The 12,331-nt window shown below is 39.9% G+C and overlaps 1 protein-coding gene across 1 annotated transcript; it reads left to right on the top strand.

Moving 5' to 3' along the window:
- Positions 1 to 4,707: 4,707 nt before the first annotated feature.
- On the top strand, positions 4,708 to 9,105 carry NDUFC1 (NADH:ubiquinone oxidoreductase subunit C1). Its single transcript, XM_016210194.2, has 4 exons — positions 4,708 to 4,782; positions 5,354 to 5,457; positions 6,910 to 6,989; positions 8,031 to 9,105. The coding sequence occupies exons 1-3, from the start codon at positions 4,716 to 4,718 to the stop codon at positions 6,967 to 6,969; spliced, it is 231 nt and encodes a 76-aa protein (XP_016065680.1). The 5' UTR covers positions 4,708 to 4,715; the 3' UTR covers positions 6,970 to 6,989; positions 8,031 to 9,105.
- Positions 9,106 to 12,331: the final 3,226 nt, after the last annotated feature.

Genomic DNA, 12,331 nt, shown 5'->3' with positions numbered 1-12,331 from the left:
GGCGCGATGACCTCCTTTCCCCACCTCCTCTGTCCTGGGGCTTGCTGGGAAACTTGGAGGCTGGCCGTCAGGCAACAGCTGAGAGCATCTGAGCAGGCCCCGCCCACCTTTTGGATGCTGAGGGTTTCCGCCGCGCTGGGGAGCGAGGACCTGGATGAACTCTGGTCCCGACCGCCTCTGCATTAAAAATAGCCTTCCTGCAGCTAGACTGGCCTTCCATTCATTGGATCGACTCTCCCAGAGTGATCATAGCTTTAAGTACTAAAATGGAGGTGATCGAGAAGCGCTGTGCTTATGGACAAAGTGCTGAACTAAGTAGCGAGAGAAAAAGAAGGCTTCACGCCAGTGGGGACTTGTAAACAGATATGGAGAGGAGGGAGCTTAATGGACTCTAAAAAGCGTGGAAGAGCTTGAGCAATTAAATGGATTTGGCTGCGGTGCTGGTGATTTAGTTTATTCCTTAAGGTGGGCCTGTAAAGACAGTCAGATCCAAAGTGTTACTTTGAACTGCAAAGAAGCATCTGAACGTTCAAGTGTGTGTTTTTATTTCGTGGTTGAGGCCATACAAATGCAGTGTTGACGACTGTCTGAGTCACCTTGAGGTAGTGGAATTAGGGACATTGACTCCCCTTCAAGCTAGTGTGTTACATTGTGACACGTTGAACTCCCCATCTCCAGAAATCCTCAGATCTTAAAAGCCTAAGAATATCTGACAAGGATACTAGAAAACTACTGCAGCAGGCAAGGTCAGACTAGATATCCACTAGGGCCTCTTCCAAATATATGGCATTTCATTAACAATCACAAACTAAGTTTTTGAAGTGGCATTCCATTGATAATCTAGAGTTTTTCATATCATATGAGCCATTTTTACCCTTGATTATTATTTTTAATCCTCGCCTGAGGATATTTTTTTCCATTGCTTTTCAAAGAGAGTGGGAGGAAGGGAGGGGGAGGGAGAGAGAGATGTAGAGAAACATCCGTGAGAAAGACACATCCACTGGTTGCCTCCTGCAGGCACGCTCCCGGGGAGGTGGGGGGCAGGGAACCAGGGAACCTGCAACCCAGGTAGTACCCTTGACAGGGAATCAAACCTGTGACCTTTTGTTGTGCTGGCAGATGCTCTAACCACTGAGTCACATTTGCCAGGGGCCCTTGATTATTTTTTATGCTCTCTCTCCAGATCCTGAATTTGATCCATAGCATTTTTTGCATCATGAATCATTAAATAATATGTGCAGTACCATTGCTCTTTTAAATTTATTTACCCGGATATTTTCCTGGTTTCAGTTTCCTCTTCCTTAACCTTCTCTGGAAAGTGTGAGTTAAGTAAGATGTCTCCCAGTGGAAAAATCTGGGACTAATGCTTGGGTTTTCTGCTATTTCAAATGCCCTCTCCTTCTGCCAGGGTCATAAAGTTTCAAATCCTAGAATCTCTCAATTTCTGTGATCTCTCTTCAAAAGTTTCATTAAGAAAACTGTATCTACAGGAAACCATGTTTGAGTTTTGGAATATGGCCAGTTTTTTTTTATCTTAACCTTTTTAAAAACATAAAACTAAGGCCAAACTTAGAATTCACAAAAACAGTTGTTAATCTTTAGGTTTAGGGTTTTCTTTAAGATTAGGTTTAAGGTCAGAGTTAGGGTTAGGTTTAGTGTTAGGGTTAGGATTATATTTAGGATTAAAGTTAGATTTATGGTAAGTAGTATGGGTTGGTTTAGGGTTATAGTAGGGTTAGGTTTAGGATTAGGGTTTGGTTTAGGGTTACAGTTAGACTAATTTTAGAATTAGGGTAAGATTTAGTTATGTTTAGGTTTTGAGTTAGGGTTCAGTTTAGCTTTAGGGTTAGGTTTATGTTTAGGGTTAGGGATCGCTTCATAGCCAGAAGTCCCTATAGCAATATTATTTGCTATGGTTTTCTAAATTTATCCTGTAAATAATATACTTTTTTCCTGTTGGGGAAAGACAATTTATTGTCTTTTGAAACAAACAGTTTCCACCAGAAGCTAAGCACCTAAATAGATGAGCCAGCAATATACTTTGGCAATGTTACATTCTTTTTAGCTGATAACAAATAAATACCAATTTTTAAGATTCAGTGAATACTAGTCTGAGTCAACATTTATCTGAGTCATATCCTAGTTAAAATGAACCTACAGATACAGATAACAGTTGGACCACACAGTCAGTGACTTGATAGCCTGAACTCAACAATAAAATATGTACTCTGATAGATCACCACTATTTGACAGATGGAAATCCCCTTTATGCTGTGAATGAGAGCTATGCATATCCAAGGCTAGATGGTGATGGTGGTGGTGGGTAGTTCATTCGCCTTACCCCAAATATCTGCATGTGACTATTGTCAAAATACCTCTTCCCCCAAAAAATTAACCAAAAGTAAATAAATGAATAAATAATTTATCTTGCAAACTTTAATTCTACAAAAAGAATATGTAGAGTGAAATTTATCCATCTTCACATATGTAAGATGTTCTCTTTTGACACTTTTATGCCTTAATTATTAAGTACTTAAATTTTATAGAAATACGACAGAAAAGAAATCTGTGTATTTGCCACCCAGATTTAACAAATGTTAACATTTTGTGACTACTTCTGATTTTTAAATAAAAACTTGCAGATACATCAGGTGCTCCATCCCTCTCCAGATCCTGAATTTGATGTATAGTATTCTTGTGAATCATAAATAAATAAACATGTATGTAGTGCTTTTACATTTTATACTGTTTCAACTCTTGCTCTTCATGAACCCTCCTTAGAAGGTGTGAGTGGAGTAAGAAGTTTTCCAGCGGGAAAATCAGAGACGAAAAAGTCTGGTTTCCTAGCTGCTATTCAAATCTCCTCTCCCTTTGCCTGGGTCATAAATAAGGTTTTAGCATTCAAATTCTGGAGACACTTAAATGAATGTCATATAGCAACTTCTACCAAAACATCATAGCTATTAGCTCCTGGCTGGAATTGCCTCGCTGAGATTCTTTTCAAGATGTGGTCTCACCTACGGCCGCCTACTTCAAGTGTAGGGTTTCATCAGCTCTAGCAAGCTGTGAGAAATGTGCCTATACTTCATCACTCCCCCAAAATATACACCAGCAAAAGGATGCCAAAAGGGGCCAAAAGAACAAAACAGCCTTTTCCAGTAGCAGTACTGGAACTGGCAATTTGCTTATTGGCTCTGTACACTCTAACTCAGGCTTCTGTTCCAACTTGTTGGATGCTAGCAAAAGCTGTGTCAGGACAAGCTTCCAAGGGATGGTGTAAAAAGGATATACAACTGACAGGTTGCTGAGTGGACAAGAAGAGAAGAAGTTGAGAACCAACAACTGAGTCAGCATATTAGCTGAGTGGTTTGCTTACTTGAGCATGAGTCCAGGAGACTCAAACTAGGTTACAAACTACAAAGTGACTCACAACTTGGCAATCTACGTAGCCATCAATTACACATAAAAGTGAACCAAAAAGCATAATACAATTATTCTACTTTTTAGTTAATTATTTTTGGTTAAAATTTTTTTCAGCAACATAGCTAAAGAAAATATAGAAGGAAGAGATTTGCTAACATTTATTTTGCTTTTAAAACAAACCTAAATGGCATAAGGTTTAAAGAATGAGAGTATTAAAATTTATTATCTCTTTTACCTATACATAGTTTTACAAGGTCTTTACACATCAGATCAAATTGAGAACTGAATGCACAAAAATCTGGTTCAACCGTGAAAGACAAAAACCCACTGATCACTACAGCGCTTTTAACAGGCAAAACCAAGGTGCTTACAAACTCAGTGTCCCAACGACCCTATACATAGGCTTTATGTTACAGATGTAAAACTGAGGCATAGAGAGGTTAAGTAATTTGCCTAAAATTCATGCAGCTAAAAAGGTGTGAGCAGGAATGGGGCTTTGAACTTGGCACTTTGAACCCTGCCCTTCAGCTCAGGGCCTCAGGGGACCGTGCAAGCCTGTCAGGTGGGCTAAGGCGGATCACTAAACCTGGAACCCCAGTACCCCCAACTGTGTGATCCTGAGCTGGTCAGGGGCACTTATTTTAAAATGCGAGGATTCTGTTTTCCTCACAGGTTGTGAGGCTTTCCTATGACAGTGAGAGTAAACAGACTTTAGGAACTGTAAGAGAGCCTTACACACATAGAGTATAATACGTCACCTTGAATGAGTAGCTTGTCTTCTCTGAACTTCTCTGTAAGTTGAAGATGATAGTCGCGACCTGTCTGGCGATCGTCGTGAAGATGAAATGGGACAATGCATGTAAACCACAGGCTGCATTATTGCACAGCGCCTGGAACACAGGAGTCAATCCACATGCTCTCTGTTGTTCAACACGACACTTCGTGCTCAGTTTTCTGGCTCCTGACGGTAGGTTTTGCTAAATCTCTTGACGAGTGTCCCTGGGGAAGGGGTATGATATAGACTCTCGGAGGGCAGAAAAGAGGATAAACTACCTCGTCCCCCCACCCCTACCACACACGCCCGTAATCATTTCCTCCCTGACCCCATTTTACAGACGGGAGACAGCGCAGCGGAGTTAGAGTATCCGGCTCTAACTGCGATTCTCAGTTCAAGTCTCGGTGGAGCCCGCGGCGGAGCGGGCGCGTCCCGCGCCTCCTCCCGCCAGGGGGCGCTCGGCCGGGCGCCGACCCGGGAGAGATCCGGCTGGGGAGGCGGAGCCAGGCCCAGCAAGATGGCGCCGCCCGCGATGCTGCGCTCCTTCAGCAGGCTCCTGGCCCCGGCCAGGCTTCCGAACCGCTGTGAGTGTCCCCCCTCGTGCAGGCCCACCGGACCCGACCGCCCAGCCTGCCCTTCCCAGGGTGAACCCGGCTCGCAGGGGCAGGAGCTGTCTGCGGCCCGGGCTCGTCCTGCAGTGACCTTCGCCGGCCTGTGACGAGCAGCCCACGCCCGTCCCCACCCCTGACTCGCGGCCCCCAGTCACCCACCGCCGACCCACCCCCTCCAAGTGCCACCGGACCCCTCGTGGTCTGTGCGAACGGACTTCGGGTTCCTCCTCCCCCATCTTTGCCGGAGGGGAGACCCTGTCCCGGGCGCTTCCTCCCCGCCCACTGCCGAGTCCTCCGAGCGTCGGCAAAAGCCAGTAAACGAGGCTGCGAAGGCGTCTGGGGGGCGGGGGCGCCCGGTCTGGCCCCGCCGGTGGCCCGGGGCGAGTGGCTTGACCTCTCTGAACCTGCTCCCTTGGCTGTTTAAGGAGTGCGTATGTGGGCGGGGGAGGGGAGGGGGGTTGAAGGGAGAAATAAATGCGATAGTACGCATGATTTTTCCAACAAGGCGGAAAGTTACAGATTTACAGACTCTGTCCCCTTTCAGCGTCAGCGCGGTCGAAGTTCTATGTTCGGGAGCCGCTACATGACAAACCTGACTGGCTGAAAGTTGGGTTGACCTTGGGCACTTCCGTCTTCTTGTGGGCCTATGTAAGTCTTTACTCCCTTACGTCGTGGGACCCCAGCACCGTGGGGAGGAGAAACTTCAGTGTCAGGTTGAATGTTGTGAGCAAATCTCCCATGCGGTAGGATAGCTATATAATTGCTGATAACATATTTCTCCGTGAGGGAAATCCCAAGGACTAAAAATACTCAGATTTCAGCGGCATCGAGAAAATATGATGAAGCTGAAATTTCTCTCATTCATTGTTACTTAGCATGGTTTTGTTATGAATGACAGTTTTACTACATATCATCCTTTATTGTATTTCTTAGGATGGAATCTGGTTGGGGTTTGATTGAAGTCACTTTTTTCAGATGACATAGAGACAAACCATCAATGAACAAGCTGCATAAATTAAATCCCATTAGACTTCTGAAACATAAAAACATAAGATTTTAATCATTGGTTTGTGTAAATACATTGTTGAATACTGTACTTAGTGTGTAGCAGCCTTTTTTTTTTTTTGTCTTTGCAATATGCCAAATGCTTTATATCTAAAAACTCAATCTTCTAAACAGCACTATGTTGTAGGTACTATTATTGTTGACCTTTAATAGATGCAGAAAAGCCTTGGAGAAATTAGTTTGCTGAGCCTATTCTCCCTAATTTCAGCACTAACGACACTATAGACTGCTCTGAAATACTGCCTCCCTGTAGATAAATTTTTTAAAAGTTGACTCTCAATGTATCTGCGCTACATTAATATTTAAAATTGTTTTGTACCTAAAGGGTTTGGGGCTTCCTCCACTGCCCCCTCTCATTAAAGTGGTTCAGCTCTTTCAAATGGGAAGGAGTAAGAGATGTTGAAAGTCACAACCTAATCATGTTATAATGAAATTTCATACACTCTTTAATTTAAAGTTTTCCTGAAAAGGAGCTTGATTACTGCTGAGAGCTCTGATTAAATTTAAAATCTTTGATTACAGCGAATGTCACCCTGCATCACTCATTATTCCACTTGCATATGTCAGACAGTGGTTCTAAGAAAGCGCCTGTCCTCTGTGACATCCAATTATTACTCATATAGTTAGGCGTGGGGTTGTTCATTCACTCACAGTATCAAATTTCTAAGGTTAGAAGTATAATACCAACCAGCCTGGACCCCATTTAATAACCAAGTCCTGCTTTGTTGTGTTGCTTAGCCTTTCGGTGGGAAGGCATTCCATTAACTACCCATTAAATGAAGTCATTTAGTTGGCAAAAGTTGAATTTAAACTTTTAAAGGTTGCCTTCTCAAATTGAGTACGTCAGATTGTGATGAACAAGCCTATACTTTTCATAGTTTTTGGACTTTTGCATCTCTTAGTCTTTTATTTCTAACTAGAATAGTTGTACTTGTTTTAATCCTTATTCATTTGCAAAATATAAATATTAGTTAGCCTCCTCTTTAATTTACCAGGAAGACTACATTTCTAATTTTAATTGTTACCTCCTTCTAGCTTATCAAGCAACATAATGAAGATGTTTTAGAGTATAAAAGAAGAAATGGGTTGGAATAAACTTTTTAAATACTAATACAGTAAGTATGCAATTTTATAGGATGAATAGATTATGCAAGTTAATTTGAATTCTTTTTAAATAATGTATTTTGGTTGTTTTTTTAAATTAGGTTTATGCTTTTTAGCACCTATATTCCTGTCTGTGACAAATTTATGAATTTTTAATGCCTTGACTTGAGCATCACTTAGCATAATCATTTTTAACCATCATGCTCTGCCTCTATTCAAAGAATATTATATTTAAGAGTGAAACCAAAATCATATTATTTTATTAAATCTAATAGGGCTATACACAGTGTCTTCATAGCACTTATAAGTTATTTGTGTATATATTTCTTAATATCTGTTTGTCATATCCCACACTTGAGTGTAAATTCCAACAGGACCTTTATTAATCATCATGTACTCAGCAACTTGCCAGTGCCTGACCCAACTAGGAGTTTCATATTTGTTGGACAGATGAGTGTATAAGGGCAGTAGATGGTTAAATTTTTTACTGAGTGACCATTTCATTGTGATTCTTAGTACAACTAACACCCAATTGAACAATTCCTGGTAAAACATAGCTGTGAACAAGGTAGCATACTCTATGGTCTGTGATTTAAAAGAGTGAATATATATATACATATGTGTATGTATATATATATGTACATATGTGGCATAATTTTGAAAATCCTTTAAAGAAATTCTGTGTTAATACTTTTGTAAAATAAAAAAAATCACACTTAAAATCTCAACTTTCATAGATCAGGTTGATTAAAGTAAATAACTTATTTCTAAATAAGTAATCACTAATATACACTTTTTCTCCCATATTTAACTCTCAAATCCAGCTCTTCAGGGTTTGATTATCCAAATTTTTTGCCCCCCCCTCTTTTTTTTTTTTTTTAACATTAATATCACCTATTTTTTTTAAACTTGAAATGAGGAGTTGATATTCTTTGTGGATTTATTTTCTAGACTTTCCTTAATGCTCTAAGATGAATTATTCGGAATGGTCTAATTTTAATATTTCTGCTGGTTAATGCTATAGTTTTAATTTTTTTCCCTCTTCATTACAGGTACTCCACATGTAGCGATGAAAGCAGTTCCAATCTGTTGAGTTGTAAATGTGAGAGAAAAGTTATATGTGAATATATGTCGTCAGCATTTGTGTTTTGCATCATTAAATGAAAAAATAAAAATACATCTGTATTCTTCAGATTGTGTAGATTGTGACAATGTGTAGAAAATGTCGATTCTAAGATATATTGTTAAAAGTATTTCAGTGTGGAGGATACCATCTGATAACAGGGTCAGTGGTAATTAAGGGCCATTGGTAAGAAAACTTAAGGAGGGTAGATTAAAAAGTCACTGCTGAAGGATTTATTCCATCTATTAACTTTTAATTTCTAACCAAAACACTTATTCTTTAGTGTATCAGGGTGATAGAACTACTTTATTACTCAAAATACAAAAGAGCACACTCATTTCTTCTAGAGGAGTCATTTTGGTTAAGTCAGAAAGTAAAATTGAATCCTGTTATCAGAGTTTCTTCTCACACCATTTCTTTGAATTTAAATGGTTTGAATTTGAATGAATCAGTTGGATGACTGGTTATGTCAACACAAAGCTTGTTATCCCTTTTCTGTTAATATTACTTTTATCCAGTGATTAGCAAACTCCTGACTGTTTCAAAAAGGAGGGAGGAGAGGAAAGGTTAAGAGACACAAATTAAAATGCACTTCACTTATTCCTCATCAAAACCCTTTCTTGTGAATCAATTAAAACTTATTTATATGCCACTTCGTTAACTTGTAATTTAAACACTTAGTGTACCATACATTTAAAAATGTATTATTTGTGTCTCCATTCTCATGTTAAGTGGAAAGGTTTATTGCCTTATAATTGGCTTTATGTGTGTTTTGGGCTCTAGCCAACACTTATTGTGGGAGATTCATGACAATATCTTGGGAAGTCACTTCTGAATATAAATTAAGAGTTAAATTATTTCGAAATAATTATTGAATCCAAATTCGGTGAAAGACCAGATATAGCAGTAACTGTTAACTTTTGTCAATTTGGAGTCCTAGGTGATAGAGCTGAAAGGACCTTAGGGGTCATGTAGACCAAGCTCATAATTTTACAGATGCAAAACCAGCAGTGAAGAGTGACTTGCCCAACATCACTGTGGTAAGTAGAATAATGGACCCCCAAAGATAACCATGTTCTACTCCCTGGAATCTGTGTACATGTTAGGTTACATGGGAAAGGGGAATTAAGGTTGTAGATGGAATTAAGTTTGCTAATCAGCTGGAATTGAGATGGGGAGATTATCCTGGATTAGCTGGCTAGGCCTATTGTAATTGCAAGAGTCCTTATAAGTGGAAGAGGGATGCACAAGTGTGTGTGAGAGAGAAGAGATGTGAGAAAGACTCAACTGGCCATTGCTACCTTCAAAGATGGAAGAGGGCCAAGAGCCAAGGAATGGAAAAGACAAAAGAGTAACACAACCCTGTTGTCACCTTGATTTTAGCCCACTGAGACCTGTGTCTGATTTCTCACCTACAAAACTATAAGACAATAAATCTTTTGTGTTTTAAACCACTAAGTTTGTTATAGCAGCAGTAGGAAACTACTATTGTCACATGGCAGTAGAGACGAAGAGGTCAGATATCAACTCCCAATTCAAGACACTTTCCACTAAAACACTTAAAAATTCATATTCCTGAAGGGAACAGAAAACTATAAGACACTTGAAATTTTGGAAACTGATAGCCTTAGTTGGAAATAAAATGTAAGTTCAATAAACAATATCTACTGTATGTCTGGGCTTGAGAATAGTTACTTTGTGTAGACTTCCATCTTCATTGTGCCTGTATAACTCCAGGGGGAGCCATTCATGAAGAACGGGGCTGTCCATAGTGATGGAAACGTCCTGTCTGCTGTCCAGTACAGCAGCCACTACTCGCATGTGGCTACTGAGCATTTGGAATGTGATTAATGCGACCGAATTTTTCATATTTAACTTTAGTTAATTTGAGTAGCCACAAGGGGCTGGTGGCTCCTGTATTAGCACGGATGTAGATTATGCTATGAGTAAACACCTAGAGTTGTGCTATAAGTGATGCTGAAAAGAAAAAATTCTAAAATATTGAAACCTAATCAAACTATGTTAAGTTGGAAGAAGGTTATAAGAATATAGGATGACTTACCCCAAGAATAGGAATACTCCTGGGATCAGAAATAATTGGGGCCTGGGAATCAAATATGATCAAGACTTCTGCTCTTGGCTTTGGTGCGTGTGTATCCGCTTTACAGCCTCTGCCAGTAGACCTCTTCCTTGATCTACAGTGTAAAGAGATGGCCACAGTCAATAGTTCCTGGGTTTACATTTCAGTTCAAGGGAGTCACTGGACTGAACAAGAATTCTGATTCTAAATTCCCAAGAGGAACTGTGGTCAAATGATGGTTCCTCAATAAATAATGTGAAAGACTTTTCATGAAAAAGACGATGCAGACAAAATGTAGTTGTATGTCAAATACAGTCAAGTTTTTTATTAGGTCAAAATCAGGTAGACATTTTTTTCAGATTTAGTGTCTTTGAGGTAGTCATTTAAATCATTTTAAGTTGCCATGGGAAAAACAGGCAATGTAAACTCAATTCCAAGTATAAGAAGTTGTTATGGGTTGAATTGTCCCCCACTCCCCCCCCAAAAAAAAAAGATACGCTGAATTCCTAATCCCCAGTATCTCAGAACTAGGGAAGTAGGGTCATTGCAGATGTAGTTACTTAAGGTGAGTTCATACTGGAGTGGGGTGGGCCCTTAATCTAATATGACTGGTGTGTTTATAAGAAAAGACAAGCACATAGGGAGAAGACAACCATGTAATAATGGAGGCAGAACTTGAAGTGATGCATCTACAAGCCAAGGATTACCAGCTAACATCAGAAACTAGAAGAGGCAAGGAAGGATTCTCCCATACAAGTTTCAGAGGGGGTGTGGCCCCGCCAACACCTTGATCTCAGACTTACAGCCTCTAGAATTGTGAGAGAATAAGTTTCAGTTTTAAGCCATCCAAGTCTGTAGTAATATGTTACGGTAGCCTTAGGAAAATAATACAGAAGTGTTTGGAATATCATGTTTATTTTGCTACAGAAGAGAAACTGAGTAGATGGGGGAGTGGGGAAAGTACTGAGTGACCTCCAAGAATAGTTTTAGAATTTAACATCTTGATTACCTTATTCCCTTCATTTTATTTAAATATTTTAGGCCATCAAGAGGGTGCTTATTAGGGCTTTCTAAATTGCTTGCTAATTTGTCTTCCTAGATGCTCTTCTAAATTGTTTCACTTTATAACCATATTGACCTGTTGAAAGCACAGGTCATAACCTAAAAATTTAGTGCTAAGAAAAACAAAGCTGTTTCTATCTGTGGAGTTTAGGAAATTACTTGATTAAAAGAAAATAGCTTTTAATTATATAGCACTTAAGCCTTGAATAAGTATGATTAATAGTGCCAGTAGAGGATCTCACAATATGTTTTCAAAACTAGTATCTTTGTCAACAGAAAAACAAGAATCTAGGGTCAGAGATTAGGTGGAGGTCATCTTAGATAAGCCAAGTAATCTCTGACCCTAGATTCTTGTTTTTCCAAAAAGACCAGGAAAAATGTCAAGGATGTTCTCAAAGGCAGCACTGTAAACAGTGTGACTAACAGCTGGGAAACCATGGCCCAAGCCTCACAGAGTCTTCTACAGGAAAGACCTAATGTTAAAATTCTCACGGGTTTGGGAGAAACAGCTTGCCACAGAGTGAATCTGACAACCCACAAGCATGTCCTCTCTTGAAAAATGTTTGAAAATGTGGAAAGAGTTCACCACCAAACTGGAAAGTCACATATCCTCCAGGAGCAGTAGAGTAGGTAGAAAATTCCCTTCCATCCACGAGGCATGAGCTTTTAGCTAAGGTGAAAAAGGACCTGGAGAAGTGACACTATTTCTCTCACAGTTTTTGCCTTTCCCAGCAGGGATGACCACATCTAATCTAGAGGATACAATAAGCCCCCCACTGGACTTTACCATCTATCAGATAAGTGGTGGAACACAACGGATCCTGTCGTGTGTACACTGAAAGGCAGCAGGACAAGTAAGGGAAACTTGAGCTTTGCTTACCCAGGAAGTAGAATCTAGCACTGCCTCTTCCAACTAGCTGAGCATGTTTCACACCTAATGTGCTTCAGAGCTCACAACAACCCTGTGAATAAAGGAATTATCCACATTTTACTCAGACCAATGAATCAGTCCTGGTATCTGACTCCCAAATTCATGCTCTTAACCACACTATTATGCTACCTTGATTTTTTTCATATGTAACAGTGAT

The sequence above is a fragment of the Miniopterus natalensis genome, chromosome 4 (assembly GCF_054644295.1).
Source record: "Miniopterus natalensis isolate mMinNat1 chromosome 4, mMinNat1.hap1, whole genome shotgun sequence".
Lineage (NCBI taxonomy): Eukaryota > Metazoa > Chordata > Mammalia > Chiroptera > Miniopteridae > Miniopterus > Miniopterus natalensis.
Note: the sequence above shows the minus strand (reverse complement) of the source record. Positions and strands in the feature narration are given on the sequence as shown.